Below are 20,116 nucleotides of genomic sequence, written 5' to 3'. Positions count from 1 at the left end.
GCATTAACTGGAGGCGTAATGTTTGCAGAAGTCTGTGCTGAGACTGTGATATTGATTTGCGCAGTGAAGAGCGTTATTTATGAAACTGCTATTACCTGCCCAAAGCCAGAGAGGATGCTGGGTGTACTGCGGAGCCTTAAAGAGATTTCTTGAATGGTTGTGGTATTTGCTGTACCACAGAGTAAAAACACTGCCTGTGTGTGTGTGTGTGTCTGTGTGTGTGTGTGTGTCTGTGTGTGTGGGTGTGTTTTCGTTTGTGTGTATGTTTTTAGCTGAGCCTAAGTTGTATGTTTTTTTATCCATCAGTATTTTGATCTCTACATGCTTTAGAGGTGTTAAAATGTAGATTGTCTTGATTGTCCAAATTCCAATGAAAGACCTGCTTGGATGTGCGGTACACTAGTCTAGTTATCTTGTATCTGTAGCTGTATCTGACCAATGCTAGCTCCACAGTAGGAGTTATCTTGTATCTGTAGCTGTATCTGACCAATGCTAGCTCCACAGTAGGAGTTATCTTGTATCTATAGCTGTATCTGACCAATGCTAGCTCCACAGTATGCTTTTTTATCCTCAGAGTCTGGTGTTGCATGACTGTGATATATCTGAGTATGTTTTTTTACCCGTAATGTCTGGATTATCCTAATATGACTTTTGTTATGGTGCCACACAAAATGGAAAAAGATTATATAACCCCATGAGGAAACTTTCTGCAACACAGTGCCCTGTTTTTGTAACATGACCCTCAAGGCTGTAATAAACAGTAAAGGAAAGTAAAGGCTATCAGTTCTCTGATTGTCCTTAAGTTCTTTGTGATGTCCATTCACATTCTAACTTTGAAGAGTGCTTCTGTGTGCCTGCCCGAGAGCTTGGAATGGTGGAGTCTGATGCCTGAACTCATCCAAGGTCAATTACTCATTTCTCATTGGGAGTGCAGTCTGCTAATCTTGTTTTTGGACCGTCAGGCTGTAGTGGGATTAGTGCTCTATTCTCAATTCTGTTTTTTTTTTTCGTCTTCTTTTTTTTGTTGTTGCTCAGAGTAGTGCATGTAAGAGTGCCTGGCATAGACATCAGGATAGGGTTGATGGTGCCATTTGCAAACCATGTCTACCTTTTGAATTTGTTTTTAATCAGCATTAATTGTCACACACACTCTCTCTCTCTCTCTCTCTCACACACACACACACACACACACATGCAATGCAAGCTAGAAGCTAGTACCATATAGCTTTGTGTGGCTCTGTGAGAGGACAGGACAGATTTAATTGCAACCACTCGGTGCTAATCTCCCTTAAATAACCTTTTCAATTTATCAAATTGCTGTGTGATTTGCAAACGGACAGAAAGCACTGTGGTGGAGGGACATGTGTTAGCAAGGCAGGGGGAAGTAGGGCGGCGCTGGCGATGGTGGTGGTGGGGGCAACAAAGCCTATGCCTGCTGGTTGTAGGTCAAGCTCTATGAAGTGTAGCCACCATCGTCCCTCTACCCCTCCTCTAGGCTCCAGTGGCTGACTGGAGTTGGGGTTTGTGTGTGTGTGTGGGGGGGGAGGGGGGGGGGGGATATGAGGGGCACACTCTCTGAAGCCTTAACAGGGGACCAACCAAGCAGGCACTCTTTGACCATATAGTGCTGGGAGGCAAGATCCATTTAGTGCACCAGGTGTGTGTGTGTGTGTGTGTAGGGCACCAGGCAGACCTCAGATGTTTTTTATGTTGGCATGAAATTGTATGAATTATTGGATGGTTGCTATATTTGCTTGCACTCATGCACTCACTTATAAAGGTCATAGAAAATAAATTCTTCAAAAAACATTCTGTTAGAATCTTTGAGCACAATAATGTGATATTAATCTCTTTTTTATGGTCTATTATATCACTGTAGTTCACATTATTATTCTGTTAATAATATATAATGATAGTCACTATTGCTGGTACGAAACAAAAGCCCCCAAACCACAGAGAATGTGGACAGTTTGACACCGTCGTGTCTGCCAGCCTCCTTCTGTGACGCATGACAAGTGGCAGCAAGAGACTAATGAACAGCTCACAAGCCGGCCTGTCATGGGCAGTCAGGGTCCATCACCATGGTGACACAGATTGACAGGTGCAATAGCTGAAGGATCCGTCCCCTATAATGAAGGTGTTGCAGTAAAGGTCAGAGGTGATGCAGCTTGCAGATGTGTTTGTTCCAGGGAGTATTTTTAAAATGTTGTCTTTTGTCTTTTATCAGACTTTTTTATATATATATATATATATATATATATATATATATATATATATATATATTTGAAAAGGATTATGATGGACATGCCACTCTGAAAACCTCTATATTTGAGCGTGCAGCGGGTGGGACAATAATTGACTGTGATAAGGATCACTGGGTTGACAGCTCTGTGATTGCTGTGAATGTGAAAAGGTGTGCTGTTGCTTTCATCTGCCATGACCACACACACACACACACACACACACACACACACACACACACACACACACACACACACACACATCCCACAGTCATCCCCCGTGGCAGTGGCACAGCCCTATGGGGCCGAGACCCCATTAGATGCCTTATTTGTTTTTGCACGTTTCTTTCTCCTTCTGCTCGTAAAAGTGGTGGATTGGCATGTGTAACTACCCGTGGCTTCTACTTCAAATGGCTTAATCCAAGGGAAGTTGCCAGCAGAAGAGTTGGGTTTGACCTCGTTCTATCTTGGCCTTGGTAAGGGGCTTGTCTCAACAGCTGACCCATTTAAAAATTGACACTCAAGAACAATGCAGACCCACTTCATCTCACACCTCACTGGGAAGTGTGAACCCAGAGTTTCTGTCTGAAACAATTTCTGCAGCATTAATCCTTTGGAAGGGAAAAGATCCTGGAATTAAAACATGTCCTTTGCTACTAAACTGAAGTCATTTGCATCACATCAGAGTGGATTATGAAATGAAACTAAATTGTTCTCAAGTTTCCTTCTGCATCTTTATAAAAATGGATCTTGAGTGCTTTATTGCAAATGAAAGAGGAACACTACTTAACTATGTACACTCAAGAAATGTCATGCCCTGGAGTGACAGAGGTGGGAAGTAACGGAATACACATACATTGTTACTTTACTTAATAAGGAACATTTTAAATACATTGTTACTACTTAATAAGGAGCATTTTAAGTAGCCTATCTTTACAGGAGTATTCGTTTTTTTCTGGCAACTTTTTACTTTCATTCACTTACATATTAACAGAAATATTTTGGTACTTGTGTAAATGTACTTTCTACTCTACATTTTCAAATCAGATTTGTTACTTTCCTTTTAATGCATTTGAGGGAAGATCATTTTTATTTTGCGTCATTGTGCTTTCCAGACATAAAGACCGATATCAACCTAAATGGATAATGGCGCAACTTACAAGGATGACAAACCAATGGGGCAATTCCATGCAAAGGTCATCCTTACCATGGAAAAAAAGTTGTGCACACACAAATAAAACTATTGTTAAAATGTTCATTTAGGTCTATATTTTATTGTTTGTAACTGATCTGATTGAATTTCATGGAGAATTACATTCTTTTTACATCATAAATATGGTGTGCAACCATACAGAAACAACAGTTTTCACATGGCAATATTATACATATTTGAAAAGGGGATAAATGGACTCAAAGTTCCAACAAATTGTTATCATTTGACAAATTTAAGATTTCTACCATGGTAGAGCAATGTGTATGCTCAGTTTGCCTTAAGAGCACAGCTCCTTACATTTGTAAGGCTTTTGTTTTTAAGTCAGCAAGTTCCGTGGCCATGTCACATCCATAACGTTTTATAGGAAAAGTTTATGCTACACATACAGTATTGATGCAGCAATGTCCAAAGTGTCTGTGCAAAGCTGATTTATATCAATGTAAAGTATGATTAACAAATTGTGCCCCTCTCTTACTTTTAAAACCTTTAATGGTGCGTTATGGATTTGACGTTATGGAGGTTACATAATGTGAATTTACAAGACTGGAGACTTTATTTTACCTCAAAGCTGATAAATGTCTGTTCTGGTGGCATAATAATGCCTCTGTCTGTTCTGGTGGCAACACATTTCACCTTAGTGTTTACAATTGATGTTTCAGAGATTATTAGGCTGATCAAAACCACAGGAAGGCCTCAGCATTAGAAAAACAAAACATAATATTAAAATACCTCCAGTGATTGACATAGCCTATTTTCGAGTGGTCTAATAACGAAAATCTGAGCGATTATCTTCCCGTAATTGTCATACTGTTGTTGTACAGTAACTGGATTATCGTGTTAGCTGGTGAGGATGGCTGACTTTGCAGCTAGTTTACAACACGATATGGCAGCATTTGAAGTGCTAATACCCACAGAGTAACATGAGTAACGCCAGCAATAAACTAGATGTACCGCAAAGCGGTAGAAAATATGATCGCTGCTCGGTCTTGCACATTCTCTCCGCAAAAATAAATCACGCTTGTCAATTTGTCTCCATCTCCTACTCCTGCAACTCATGTGCATGTAAATGAGTGTGTGCATGTGTAAGTTTGCTTTTGTGTATACAAATGTGTGTGTGTGTATGTGTGGGTGTATGCGTGTGCGCACGCCGCACGTGCGTGCCTGTGTGTGTTTTTGTGTGTTTGGGTGTTTGTGCGCGTATAGTGTGTATGTGCTTGTCTGTGTGTGTGTGTGTGTGTGTGTGGGCGCGCGCATGCTTGTACTGTAAGTGTCCAAATCACAGATGAGTGGGTATGGGCTAGGTTGATGCGGGCTCTTGAGACTAAAATACCATAAGCATTTTATCATCTTGGGTGCAACAGTTCAGGTAGGGCTAGTTATTATGACCGCCGCGCAGCGAAGCGGCGGTCATATAGGTTTAGTCAGATTTTTTTCTTTTTCGACATGCCCAAATTTCCGTCAATGATTCCCGGGACACTGAAAGACCTGGGTACACGAAACTTGCTGGGCATGTAACCCCACATGGATAGCATGGAACCATCGTTTTTTGTTTTGATCTGTAGCCCCCCCGCTGGACTGGACCCCCCGAAAGGAGGGTAGGGCAGACACAGTTCTCTGTGAATATCTTGAGAACCGTAGGGCATAGGATGACCATTTTTTTCCGTATGTTTGCCTCCAGGGGTCATGTTAACCCATTTCATGTGCACACATGTGCACAAACAGATACACACACACACACACACATACATTCACAGTAATCATACGTATGACACATACTCACACAGTAGACATATGTACGCTTGCATGCACAGGCACATACGCAGGCACACACAAGCACGCACGCACACACACACACACACACCCACACACATAACATAAACATAACACAAACAATCAAGAATTTCTCAGAATTATGAACAGGCAAGATGGAGGTGGAGTTGTATAAAATGAATTTTACATGTGAAATCTATGAACTAATCATGTTTTGGTACTTGTTGTCTAGCAGATACCAGTGAGAATTGAGGGTGGATAATGCAATTTAGTGAGACAGTTAGAATCATATAGGCCTTTCAGCGTGATTTCTTTTTGTGGAAAAAATGTGCTGGACTGGGCGGCGGTCATATTTTGTACCGCTCTGCGGTACATCTAGTTTAGTCTAGCGCAGTGGAGGAGTGGCCAACAAATGTCATGTTCCATGGTGTTTCAGTAACCCGGAATCAATGACCAAAATTGATGACAGTAAAAGAAAAAAACATATTTCTTTTTTATATTTTAAATGACTTGTCCTGATTCTTCCTGTGGATCTTAATGGGCACTGAGGAAGCAATAATTTCATTGTTAGTTTTTCATAATTACTATTTCAATTGTTTCATATTAAAATTCACTACTTAAGTATGTGTTTTATGTAGTTTGTGGAGGACACGTCACATCCATAACATGAAATTATCACATCCATAACGGCAGTTTTTCCAACATAATGCATTACAAAAATGACGCATAGCTTCAAAAACAGACTTTTTATGTTCATTCAAGTCTCCTTCATGCTACATATATCTAAGTTTCGGTAGTTTCCTTCAAAATTCACAGAGTTTGTAGAAAACCTGTAATCTCTCATAAAAGTGTGTCTATTTCATGTCACATCCATAATGCTGATAAAATGCCTTGTATTCTTAGGATGTAAATGATTATATAAAATTTGAGGATTTGTCAGTATTCAGAGGACAGAGGTTACATTAAAAGTTATGCAAATGAATTCACTGATACTAATTTTGCCCCTACTCTAAGGCATTTTGTTTACCAATATGAGTCCAACTGTCACATCCATAACGCTGGAACTACCCAATGGTTATTTGACAATGGAAAACATTATTTTCATTAATTTATCTTCTACTTCTTATGTAAAGTATCAAATACTCATCATAATACCCTACCACACTGACAACAATGGAGGCCAGTAGTCTAATGCCTTTACCTACAGATGTTGGCCTATGTTGGGTAGTCCAGTAGTCTAATGCCTTTACCTACTACAGATGTTGGCCTATGTTGGGTAGGCCAGTAGTCTAATGCCTTTACCTACAGATGTTGGCCTATGTTGGGTAGGCCAGTAGTCTAATGCCTTTACCTACAGATGTTGGCCTATGTTGCACTCCATGCTGGGACATTGGCTCCTGTGTTAATGCAGTGTCAGTGTTAATGCTGAGAAATTGCTGTTGTATGTCACTCCAGAAACAATGTTTGTCTCAAGATAGCACCAGTGAAGATTAAAATAAATGCATCAAGGGCACAGAATAGATAGAAAAAAGGAAAGGAAAAAGGAGATTGTGAGTGAAATGAAAGAGAAAAAGAATGTGAGTGAAATGAAAGAAAAGTGTCTGAATCAATGATTTCAAATAGGCTAAGAATATTCAGGCAAGGGTGCCTGCAGGGATATCTGTAATGGCACACACACACACACACACACACACATGCACAAACGCACAAACACACACACACACACACACACACACACACACACACTCCATCCCTTTATGCAGCCTTCAAAAAGGGAAAGAGTTACCTTTAGTCTGTTGTGTATGATTTTAAATGGTGTGAGTGATTTAACATTAGTAAAGCATTGTGCTTCATTAAACATGATATGATATTGTTTTGAATAGCAGTCTTGAAGTATCTATATATAAATTCAATAAAAAATATATCTATCTATCTATCTATCTATTTACCTCACTCTTGCCCAGCTGAGATTACGTCTGTAGCTTCGCTGCCTTCATCCTGTCTGTTTAAAAACAAAAACATGTTTTTTGTCCATGGCCTTGAAGTCTTGCCTACAGTAGGTAAATGAGCTAATCCTTGTTAGCTGGTTATCAGCAACAATGACAAGTGCATGCACTCTCATTCTCTCCTGCGCAAATAAAATGCATGTGTGCCAAGTAGTGTGTAGTTTTGCTGCATAAAGTTCAACAAGTTTTGAGTGTGCTTGCTTTACAAATACATAGATAGCCTGTACCGCCATGTAATTAATATAGGCTACAGTGCAGGGAAATTATTGTTTGCCAACTTGGAGTGTATACACACAGGGAAATTCTCCATCTCTACTAATAGCTGAGTAGCACAGTGCATAAGACCAAGCAACTGCAGGCCCCACTGATTTCAGGTGAAAATCCAAGTTTGTGTCCAACAAATTCAGACTAGCTAACTAGCTGGGTTTGCACTTAAATTGGTCTAGGCTTAATTTAAGCCTGACAAAAAATACCTTACTCTATTGGACACACATTGGGTTAATTTAACTTTTGTAAAAAAGTCCTTCAAAAAGAATACTTTGTTACTTTCACTTGAGTAAAGAAGTTAAATCAGTAGGCCTACTTATACTTTTACCAAAGTATGCAAAGTGTGTACTTTTGCCTTCTCATCAGCCCCCCACTGAGATGCCAGTCATCGTTTGGGACCCATCGGAAATGTGCCATGAGAAAAAGGGATTTAATTGGTTCTATCCTCAGTCGTCAGGCCGAGGACACCCCATTAGCCTTCGCTGAATCCCCTTCACCCCCATTAGTCACAGCACTGATTGAGTACACCTGACCTTACTCCTCTGAGATTATATGTGCATTTGTTCAGTCGACAGACCCTAATATCTAAAGTCACTTACAGATTAATTAAGTCACAGGTTCATTGGTCCGTGGGTCTGCAGAAAGTGGTAGCCGTGCCCTTGGACATGCATGTAACAGCCATTTCCGCACAGAGCGGTCTGGGATTGCAGCCCAAATGTATTCTCTCTCGTTTTCTGTATGCTTCCCGCGTGTTCTCAGGATTTGAACGGCTGACCGAGGCCGTGTTTATGCGGTGCTCTAAGCAACAGGGTAACAGGGACGAGGCAGCAGGCCAGAAAGACATTCATCAGCTTTGTCAGACATATGGATTGATATGGATTGAACTTCTAATTCCAGCAGCATACAGTATTCTGCAAATTATTTTTATTTCTGCAAATGAATAAGCAAACAGTCTAGATTAGTCAATATTAAATAGGCAATATATTAAATGTACAGGAAGAAATGCATTATGTGGACATGTGGCAAATATGGACATGACAGCATCTATATGGCAGCTTAGTGTGGATATTAAGATTAATGTATGTGCCATATATATAAATTGTGGGTTTACAAACATAACCAACGAAGTAAGCACATGGAAATGAACCCTGAGTAAGTATTGAGCAGCTTTACTAATTTACACTACAGATGTTTACCAGTTTAAACTGCAATATATTGAATGCCTTTGCAGTGCAGACTGCAGTCAATCCAGCTGGTGAATCCAATCCTTTATCGTCCCCACAGTGGTGACACAGAACAAGCACAGCACATTCTCTCATTAAAAGAAGCTTCCCACATGGGGGGAGGTGACTACCAGAGGCAGTGGCCCTCGACTCTTTGGTCCGAGGCTGTGCTCGCAGCCTCTCATCAGCCTAATTGGTTTTGCTCACGGTCACTTCACATGAGGCCGATGGAGATTGGCTGGGCCGGGTAGTGTAAGCTGCTAATCCCGCCGATCTTGCGGTACCTCTGCTGCCTCTCTCCACTTTTCCCATGTGCAACCTGAGGGCATTATGGCCAGCCTACAACACGGACAACACAAGCACTCCCAACAGCCATCCGTCAACGGCCGCACACGCTACCAGCGCTGACTTTTGCCCTTGCCCCTGACACAATGACCTTTCTGTCACATGGTCTTTAAGGCTCGCTCATCGGTGCAGTGAAGTGTAAGCCATCGTAGGCTCGAAAACACTTTGTTGTACTTGCATGGCTTAGTAGTACATACCTTGCTTAGAAAGCATTTCTTGACAAACCGCGGGTCATGAGGCTTATTGTTTGCAACGAGTTTGCAGGCTCATTACTAACGGGAGCAAGGGAGGGTATTGACCATACTGTCCTGCGGATCATCTGTTTAAGTAATTAGTTTTCCCGGATGGCTCTGGAAGGGTTTGGGAACCATACAGCCTTCTCAACATGGACAACATGGCACACTGATTTATTGGTATTCTAGTGTGCCTGGTATTAACATACACCAGAGCTTTTTCATCTCCTGCATCAGGATTCAACAACAAATCTAGTTCATAAACCATCAGATCAATAAACAAAACAAGTGGGTTTTTATCTTCCATCTTGGCTTTGCAACAAGTCATGCCTTTGAGCTGGTAGCACAGAGAAAAACTTTGTGGAGCATAAAATGTCTTTTTCTATAACTTCACACCTTTCACAGCACAGCATGCACAGTGTGCTTATCTTACTGCTAGGACTCTGCAGGAAGGGCTTTTTCACTTCATGTTCTGAGTTAGACTAGGAGAATGTGGGTAATTCATGTTCACTTTAAATTACTAACAAAAACATATTTTTTTGCCATTTCAAAGTGTGACCCTGAGTTAATGCCATCTTTGACAATGACAATGTAATCCTTTCTTTTGAAATCACTCAAACCCATTTTGTTTGAACATGCATTGTGTAGTGCCATCATACAGTAAATTGCTCCAAGGCACTGACAGAAGTAAATACCCATGCTTCAGAGGATTGGCTCTTCTTTGACAGACAATTGAATCATGATTGTGGTGCACGTGGGTTCATGGTCCTCAGTGCGCATGTATGTTCTGTGGGTGAGATGCACCCGTGGTGACTCCTCTACTGCCAGCCTGCTCTGACTTTGGCACTGCTGTCACTGTCCTTAGCGTCTTAACTCGTGTATGGTGCACTAATCTTTCCCAGCGGAGCCTGACAGGCGTCACATTCCTTATAGAGATGGAGGAGGAGAAGTAGCAGCCTCTCCCTCACCTCCACACGACAGCGTTTCAAGAGGAGAATCTAGACAAATATAATAACACAACATACAATCGTGCAAAACAGAAGTTGTGATGAAAGAGTGAAAAAAAGCAAAAAAAAAGCATCGCATTCACACCGCCTGCACACTCAGTGTGTGTATCTGTATGTTATATGAAACATTTCTCTCTGTCATGAAACACTCTCTTGGAGAAACTGTCTCAAGGAAGACAAATATTACATTTCCAAAGGTCAATTTTTAATTATACAAAACTTAACATCATTAGATTATTATATTATATATTATTATACAACCCCAAAACAGAAAAAGTTGGGACGTTGTGTAAAATGTGACTATTTCATAGCAAATATATGTTAGTTTTCATAGCAAATATATGTTAGTTTTTAATTTGGTACAAGCGACATGTTTCAAAAAAAGTTGGGACGGGGGTAACAAAATGTTGGAAAAGTGTAATGATCAGGAAAACAAAAGAAGGAATGTTTTACAACTAATTAGGATAACTGGCAACATGATTGGGTATGGAAAAGAGCATCCCAGAGAGGCAGGGTCTCTTAGAAGTAAAGATGTAGGGGTATTCATCACTCTGTGTAAACCTGTGTACACAAATGATGAAACATTGCCATTTTAATGTTTCTTAACATGAAATTGTGACGTATTTGGGGAGTTCATCATACAGGACATAATATTACTAAAACATTCAGAGAAGAAGTCTTTGCAAACAAGGGAAAGAGCTGAAAAACAATATTGGATGGCTGTGGTCTTTTGGACCTCAGCTGGTATTGCATCAAAAACAGACCTGAAAACAGACCTGTCAGGCTCGGGAAAACCTCTGATAACCATTGTCTATGTGCACAGTTTGATACTCAATCCAACAACTGCAGCCAATTGTAACAGCCAAAATTGTATTGAGACATGGGACAGAAAATATCACTGTCTTATCTGGGCCTGAGCTTGTTTAAAATGGACTGAGGTAACATGGAAAAAGGTCCTGTGGTTAGACCAATCTAAATTTGCCATTCTTTTTGGAAATCATGGATTTATCTGGACTAAAGTGGAGAGGGCCTATCCAAGGATCCAACCTATCCAACTTGTTTTAGTGCTCAGTTCGAAATCCAACATCTATGACGGTGTGGAGGTGCATTAGTGCCTACAGCATGGGGATCTTGCACATTTGGCAAAGCGCAATGAATTCTGAATGATGTATGCATGTTTTGAGCAACACATATTCTGCGATCCAGGCAATGTCTTTTCCAGGGAAGACCGTGATTATTTCAGGAAAACTGTGGCAAAATTAATTCTGCACATATTTAAACAGTATTTCTCCATAGAAGAAGAGTCCAGGCAGGCCCGGAGTGGGTAATCGGGAGAATCGGGAGAATTCCCGGTGGGCCGCTTCACTTTTGGGCCGGTTGAGGGAAAAATATTGACATTTGTCACGTTAGTCTATCTTCTCTTAAAGTTGGCTACACACGTTCGCATTCTATGCCTAACACCGCAGCCTCTGCATGGGTTGTTCTCCCCTCCCAAGAAAAGTTAACTAGTTGGGTCCATACCCAGATAGCCTAGTACCAGCCGGGCCGGCCCTACCGTAGTGATAAGCATCAGGGAGGATGGATGGTAGAAAGACCAGGAAAAAAAGACGAAAAGTATTGGAAGAAAATGCTGCCAAATTTGCCAAACTTCCATTTTTTTTTTGAAGAGGACAGACATATGTGGCAACTGGTAAAAAGAGATAGCCATGATTATAACGGCGTAATTGGGCTAATAACCTACTGGACGTTGTAGCGTTGTCAACCTATTCGCAAGTAACATATTTTAAAAATGAATTCAAATATTAGCCTTTTTGTATCATCCAATATGGCGATTCATAGACTTTGCAAATATTATGCAAATATTGATAACACAACTCAAGCTTGATCTGTGTATAGCCTAGGCATAAAAACAAAAAAGTGAAAAAAGAGCAACTGAAATCCTATATCGGGGAGTAAAGGGACAACATTTCATTCTTAAAACTCTAGCAACTGGTCTCCTCAGTTCCTAAACATGTACAAAATTTTGTTAAATGAAGAAGTGAAGCAGCACAGTGGTAAACATTCCCTGTTCCAACTTTTTTTGAAACATGTTGCTGGCATCAAATTCAAAATGAACATATATTTTCCAGGAAATACATTTTCATTTTCAACATTTGATATGTTGTCTATGTCCTTTTGGCTGCTAAATATGGGTTTGCGAGACTTGTTTTTCATATTATCACATTCTTTTTTTATTTGCATTTTACACAAAGTCCCAACTTTTTCTGGGGTTGTGTATCATATCCTGTTTATTCAAACAAACTACTTGGCTGTGGTGTATTTGTATATTAGTAACACACTCTGGCTATTAGTAAGTAAAAGTAAGTGAGTTTACTGTAACTCAGCATCACAAGCCTTCATATTGTGTCTTCACTGCTGCTGTAGTGGTGTGGCAGAGCTGATGAGATTATTGTGATGGCTTTGGTTACAATCCCCTTATAGACTTTTTTAATCAATGGAGCAAAACACTTCAGCAGCCAGGGGTCAGAGAGGGAAAGTGGCAGGCGCGGCTCCCGTGAATGAACCCATTTCCACAGGCCAACATAGCATGAAAGATTTGCAAGGGTTTGGCAAGGCTTTTGGGATTTGGCAAGGAAAGGGATGGAGCTCATAGCTCAATAGCTTATAGTCTTGGCTTTTATTTTGACACATACATTTTTTGTACTACATGAAATATTCAGGACAACACCTTATTATCATATCGGTTTAGGTTTTTTTTTTTTCGCATGTCCAAATTTCTGTCAAGGATTCCTGTGACCGGGGTACACGAAACTTGGTGGGCATGTAACCCCACATGGATAGCATGGAACCATCGTTTTTTGTTTTGATCTAAACTGGACCCCCCGAAAGGAGGGTAGGGCAGACACAGTTTTCTGTGAATATCTCGAGAACCGTAGGGTTTAGGAGGACCATTTTTTTGTATGTTGATCTCAAGGGGTCATGTCAACCCATTCCATAACCACTCATTTCATGTATAGCGCCACCTAGTTAAACACAAAAAAGTAAAAATGAGGTGTTGTAATCGCAGGTATCTGTGACCTAACATAGTCAAAACTGCACGAAATTGGAAGTGTAGGATCATTATGACACCCTCTGAATGCATGCCAAGTTTCGTGGAATTCCGCTCATGGGGGGCCACACAATAAATTAATTTATGTTACTATACACCAACTGGCCTGTAGGTGGCCGGAGACAGTTTTCTGTGAATATCTCGAGAACCGTAGGGCCTAGGAGGTCCACATTTTTTTTGTATGTTGGTCTTAAGGGGGCATGTCAACCCATCCCATTACCACTTATTTCATGTATAGCGCCACCTAGTTAAAAATTAAAAAGCAAAAAATTGAAAGTGTAGGATCATTATGACACCCTCCGACTGCATGCCAAATCTTGTGAACTTTCGTTCATGGGGGGCCTTACAATAAAATAATTTATGTGTACATTTAGTGACCGTACACCAACAAGGATTCCCGGGACACTGAAAGACCGGGGTACACGAAACTTGGTGGGCATGTAACCCCACATGGATAGCATGGAACCATCGTTTTTTGTTTTGATCTAAACTGGACCCCCCGAAAGGAGGGTAGGGCAGACACAGTTTTCTGTGAATATCTCGAGAACCGTAGGGTTTAGGAGGACCATTTTTTTGTATGTTGATCTCAAGGGGTCATGTCAACCCATTCCATAACCACTCATTTCATGTATAGCGCCACCTAGTTAAACACAAAAAAGTAAAAATGAGGTGTTGTAATCGCAGGTATCTGTGACCTAACATAGTCAAAACTGCACGAAATTGGAAGTGTAGGATCATTATGACACCCTCTGAATGCATGCCAAGTTTCGTGGAATTCCGCTCATGGGGGGCCACACAATAAATTAATTTATGTTACTATACACCAACTGGCCTGTAGGTGGCCGGAGACAGTTTTCTGTGAATATCTCGAGAACCGTAGGGCCTAGGAGGTCCACATTTTTTTTGTATGTTGGTCTTAAGGGGGCATGTCAACCCATCCCATTACCACTTATTTCATGTATAGCGCCACCTAGTTAAAAATTAAAAAGCAAAAAATTGTAGGATCATTATGACACCCTCCGACTGCATGCCAAATCTTGTGAACTTTCGTTCATGGGGGGCCTTACAATAAAATAATTTATGTGTACATTTAGTGACCGTACACCAACAAGGATTCCCGGGACACTGAAAGACCGGGGTACACGAAACTTGGTGGGCATGTAACCCCACATGGATAGCATGGAACCATCATTTTTCGTTTTGATCTGTAGCCCCCCCCGCTGGACTGAACCCCCCGAAAGGAGGGTAGGGCAGGCACAGTTTTCTGTAAATATATCTTGAGAACCGTAGGGCCTAGGATGACCAATTTTTTCCGTATATTTGCCTCCAGGGGTCATCTTAACCCATTCCATGTGCACACATGTGCATAAACAGATACACACGCACACACATACATTCACAGTAATCCTACGTATGACACATACAGTACTCACACAGTAGACATATGTACGCATGCATGCACATGCACAAACACAGGCACATACGCAGGCACACACACACACACACACACACACACACACACACACACATAAACATAAACATATACACGCACACATGCACACAAGAATTTCTCAGAATTATGAACAGGCAAGATGGGGGTGGGGTTGTATAAAATTAATTTTACATGTGAAATCTATGAACTAATCTTGTTGTCTAGCAGATACCAGTGAGAATTGAGTGTGGATAATGCAATTTAGTGGGACAGTTAGAATCATATAGGCCTTTCAGCGTGATTTATTTTTGTGGAATAAATCGGCGGTCATATTTTGTACCGCTCTGTGGTACATCTAGTTGTGAATGAGCACAGTGATGTACCTGCAACCTGTAGAGAGGAAGTTGAACACAATGCCACCTATTACTCACTTGCTTAATAATGTTCCCACAGGGAGTTGAAACATAATGCATTATTAATGTCTAGGATAGCTGTTTCTTTTGAGCTGTTCATTTTATAAGTGAGGGGGCTAATTTGTATCAATATCCTGATGAATCATCTCCAATGGGTTTTCACTCCCCTGTGGTTTGAGGGTGAACTGAGGGAAAGCTGAATATATATCCATGCTGGTTGGCGGCTGTTTGGCAGCTCCGCTGGGATCCGGTTGCTCTGGGACAAACAAACAAGCTGTTTATCTGGCCCAGTTAAGGACTTGTGCAAGCAAGAATCCCGTGAGATTACGCCATGAAACGTTGCGTATCATGACGGGGATATGGATTTGAACCGGCCCCTCCTTCCCTTGTCGCCATCGATGCTGCTGCTGCTGCATCTCTTCCCACTCCTCTATTTTTATACGTTCATCCTCCCTCCATTAATTCTCTTAACCTGCACAGTATCGGTGCCCAATCCTGTTTGGATAGATGGCGTCCCACGCTACCAAATCACAAAGCATCTTTAATCAAATCATACACTCTCCTCTCAGGAAATCTCTGCAGGTTCCCAGGCAACTGTTTTTATCCTTTAAAAAAAAAAAGCCCTTTCAAAAATAACCAACCAACCAAAAACAACTAAAAGAGAAAAATCTTATACCCTGAACAAAAACCCCTCAAAACAAACAACAAACTCTGCTCCTCTGCTGCATTTTAAGGATCAAAGCTCCTTGCTCCACTGGATTGTCAAACGAGGATTTCACTCTCTTTTCTTTTCCCTTTCCAAAGGGTGTTTCCCACTACCAGTGGAAGGGATATAGACCCCCGGTGATAAATGTCCAGTGACATTAAGTGGGGCAGGTTGTTTGTTGGAGCAGGGTTCACTCACTGCCACTGGCTCTAGCGGTGCAGCCAACCGAGGGAGGACACACACACACACACACACACACACACACACACACACACACACACACATCATGACCCCCCCGGGCCTCAGTCAGTGCCCATAGTGCTGACAGACACTCCACCAAAACACCATTCATAAAAAGCACACAGCATGAATTCTGCATGACTTTAATTGAGCGAGGGCGTCAGTAAATAATTTACCCATCTCGGGGTGAGCTTACTGTGTACAGTATTCCTTAAAGAACCCCAAAGCTGTGGAAATAATGTGCAAAGAGTAAAACATATCCAGCAAGGGCTATCATTTCTTCAAAAACACAAGTTACTATAATGGTAGTGTTTATTTTTCTATAATTCTTCATAATCTTCTATTGTTTTGAATGATTGTGAATACTTGATCAAGCATGTAGTTTAAGCAGCAGAGCTGAAATGTTAACAAAGCTGAAATGTTAACAAAGCTGAATTGGCCAGACCTTCAGCCAATAAATTCTCTGTTCTTTGAAGCATTTGCGAGGCATTTGAAATGCTGCCGAGTCCTCAGAGGGCACTGGTCTTTTTGCACGCTAGTGAAATACTCTGGTCCAGAGCTGATTTATAAAACCTCCGCTTGATTTAGAATATCTTCTTTTATGGTTGCATTTGGCATCAGTTATTCGTTGAGTCTTTTTTTCGGCTTCAATATGCTTCTTTTTAAAATGTGGTCTGTGGTCTTTGATACAGTGATGCGGTCTTACAGACGAACCACACTGAATTTTTTATTCACTTTTATTCACACAGATTTTTTACCGTGTAGCTCTTAGTAAATCACTGAAGCTCCAGTCTCTCCAAACCAGCCCTGCACAATAAGTCACTTGTGAAGTTGCTATTTGTCATCTATATTGCTTGTCTCACTGAGCTGTTGTTCCTCCCTAAGCCCCCTCTCCTGCCCCGTCTCACCAAAGCCCCTCCCACTGAGAATCTTTGCATGCCACCGTCTACGGATGGATCTCTCTTGCCTCTGGTCCTTTGAGCTCCCATCCTTACACATCAGAGGGTAACGAGGAGCGAGAGACAGACAGACAGACAGACAGACAGACAGAGAGACAGACAGACAGACACACACTGAAAAAAGGGAGGGAGGGAGTGAAAAGAGAAATGAGTGGGAGAGAGAGAGAGGGAGGAGAAAGAGTGAGAGAGAGTGAGTATGAACAGATGAGAGAGAGAGAGGGAGGAGAAAGAGTGAGAGAGAGTGAGTATGAACAGATGAGAGAGAGGGAGTGAGTGAGTATGAACAGATGAGAGAGAGGGAGGAGAAAGAGTGAGAGTGAGTGAGTATGAACAGATGAGAGAGTGAGAGGGAGGAAAAAGAGTGAGAGTGAGTGAGTATGAACAGATGAGAGAGTGAGAGCAAGTCACTTGGAGACACTGGAAGATGGGAGAGAGAGAGAGAAAGAGAGAGAGTGAAAGAGTAAAGGAGTAACTAAAGGGAGGAGAGACAGAGCACAGGCGAGAGAACAGCAGAGTGCGAGATAGAGGGAAGGACTTAGCGGTAGGTAAGCTAGAGAGAGAGAGAGAGGGAGTAAGAGAGAGAGGGAGAGAGAGAGGGAGAGGGAGGGAGGGGAGGTGCCGCGTTAGCCGCAGTCAGAAGGCAGCAGTAGCAGCAGTAGTGGTGCACGCTGCTCCCGGCTCGCTCCTGCTCTCCATTGTTCCCCCGGTAACAGCCGGAGCTCGTTCCCCCACGTTCCATCCCCTCCCGCCAGCTCGCGGAAGAAGGGAGCAGAGCAGAGCACGCGGAGGAAGAAGAGGAAGAGGAGGAAACAGTAGAAGAGGAAGAGGAGGAATCTGTCACCCCTTGCCTGCCCTTCAAAACGGGGAACTGCCATCAAACCCATCTTCCCAGCAACACTCTTCTCCCTGTCCTCTTCTCTGTGGAACCTAAGTGCTGATTTGTTTTTGTTTTTATATATTTAAAAAAAAAAAAAACTCCCCTGTGGCTATTTTTTTTTTTTTTTTTTTTTTGCAGTGGCTGTTGTTTTTTATTGTGCTTGTGGCTGTGTTTTTGTTGTTGTTATTGTTTTGGTCCTTTTTTCCTGTCCTCCGTTCTTTGGAATTACACGCTTTTGATGAGCGCCATGGGGCTGAAGGGGAACAGTGCAAGGACAGCCTGCACCTGGCCCTGCGCTGGGCTCTGTCTCTGGAGGATACTCCTGCTGCTCACCGGTGCCTGGACGGTGCACTCGCAGACCTCGGAGGAACCCAAGTCATCACTGTATTTCTGGGAAACAGGTAGGCTCATTTGCTCTGAGACTCTTTTAACTGAAGACTATCTTACAGTGTTGTATCTGTATAGTGCACAGGTATTTCTCCTTTTGAAGTTATTGAGCTTCTCTGATTGTGTAGTCCGCAATGGGGCATACACACTCTATATGCATTGTGTGGGTAGATGAACGGATAATTTTTATTTCATTTCCTAAGTGAACTGCTGTTTTTCTTTATTGGTTTTCTTCCACACCCAGTGAACTACAAGGATGTGTTGTAATTTTGCCAAAGACCCAGGTATAAGTGCATACTACATGCTACATGCATATAATGTGTCAGTTTTGCCACTAAGAGGCTTTGAAAATTGATGTCTGGAGAGCTTCCTGTATTAGTATCTTAAGTGTATATAGGCGGCTCTAAAGTGTGATAAACGCAGTCAGATGATGGGAAGAGATAAACAGATGTGTCGGCCTCCACCGCTCCGTGTGTGTGTGTGTGTGTGTGTGTGTGTGTGTGTGTGTGTGTGTCAAGTCAAGGAGTCGCAAGAAATGGGGAGTCTTGGAAAGTATTAATTGAACACACACTTAATTTTTGTTAGCAGGGAGAGGGGGTACTTTATGAGAAAAGTGTTGTCGTGTATTGATCTGCCTCCCGGCGGTGTCATTTTTTGCTGCCTCCCTATTGATCCCTGCAGATCAATGCCACTGAGAGACCATGAAATGATACGTTGACTAAAGTGCAGCAATATGATAAGGTTTACGTTTGAATCGCATCATTTACTATGACAGACTGCGTAGACAGACAGAGAGCCTTTAGCTGGCGGTGCATAAAGGTACCCAGATGACCCAAAGGGACACAGTCGATGCTGCTGGACTACATGCACTCATCATCTGCGTACATGTTCAGGATGGTTGGACAAACCTCTTCGTAGATGGAGAGACCCGCCACTGTCTGGTGTGGTCCCCGCCGGCTGGACAGTCCAGATCTTGAAGCGACGCAATGTTGCTTCTACGCTCCTGAATTTTTAAAGAGGTTGGAGCTGAGTAAGGAGATTAGAGAAGCCGGGATTTATACTGTGAAAACATCCTGTAGAGCGGGGATGGGGAGAAATGGAGCACTGGGCAAACTTAACCTACATATATCCCCCCGTAGGTCACAGTAATTATGTTTTCCTCCACCAACACAGACGAATAAAAAAGAAAAAGGCAGAAAAAACCCTTTCAGCGTTGCACTCTGCAGGCTTCTTTTAACGAGACCCAAGCAAAGCTACCTTTCTTTTTTCCATTTCTTGCCTCATTTGAAATGTGTTAATCAAGAGCAGTTTGTTTTCCGAGTGGGATTACGCTCTTATTGCAGAGGTGGGGGGACATTTTGTGTGTCACCACCAGCTGCACTGCCTCAGCTCTGGTACTCCAGCCTGAGGATTGGCCTATCGATACATCCATCATGAGGCTCCATATACTCCATCAGCAATATACCTTGCTGTTAGTTCAGGGACTCATAAAATTCAGCAAATGTTGACGCACTGAAACTGGAGTAGAGGGGGAAGAAAGAGTGTGGAAGAGCAGGAGAAAGAGAGAGAGAGCTCAAAGGGGAAGGGAGGAAGTGGCAGTTTTGACGTGTGACATGTGCATAAGTGCATAATGAAGCAGATGAGAGGTGGGAGAGATGTGTGTGTGTGTGTGTGTGTGTGTGTGTGTGC

At 42.0% G+C, this 20,116-nt stretch overlaps 1 protein-coding gene across 2 annotated transcripts in view; it reads left to right on the top strand.

The window, feature by feature from the left end:
- The first annotated feature begins 17,611 nt into the window (after window positions 1-17,611).
- LOC121721443 (thrombospondin type-1 domain-containing protein 7A) overlaps window positions 17,612-20,116 on the top strand; it is a 110,007-nt gene continuing 107,502 nt past the window's right edge. For both annotated transcript variants that reach the window (XM_042108371.1, XM_042108370.1), the window contains exon 1: window positions 17,612-18,441. In XM_042108371.1, the coding sequence (XP_041964305.1) occupies window positions 18,279-18,441 (163 nt within the window). In that variant the 5' untranslated portion in view covers window positions 17,612-18,278. The remainder of the gene's footprint in view (window positions 18,442-20,116) is intronic.

Source organism: Alosa sapidissima, chromosome 10, assembly GCF_018492685.1.
Source record: "Alosa sapidissima isolate fAloSap1 chromosome 10, fAloSap1.pri, whole genome shotgun sequence".
Taxonomy (NCBI): Eukaryota; Metazoa; Chordata; class Actinopteri; order Clupeiformes; family Clupeidae; genus Alosa; species Alosa sapidissima.
The sequence above is the reverse complement of the archived record's forward strand: the minus strand, read 5'-3'. Positions and strand labels throughout refer to the sequence as shown.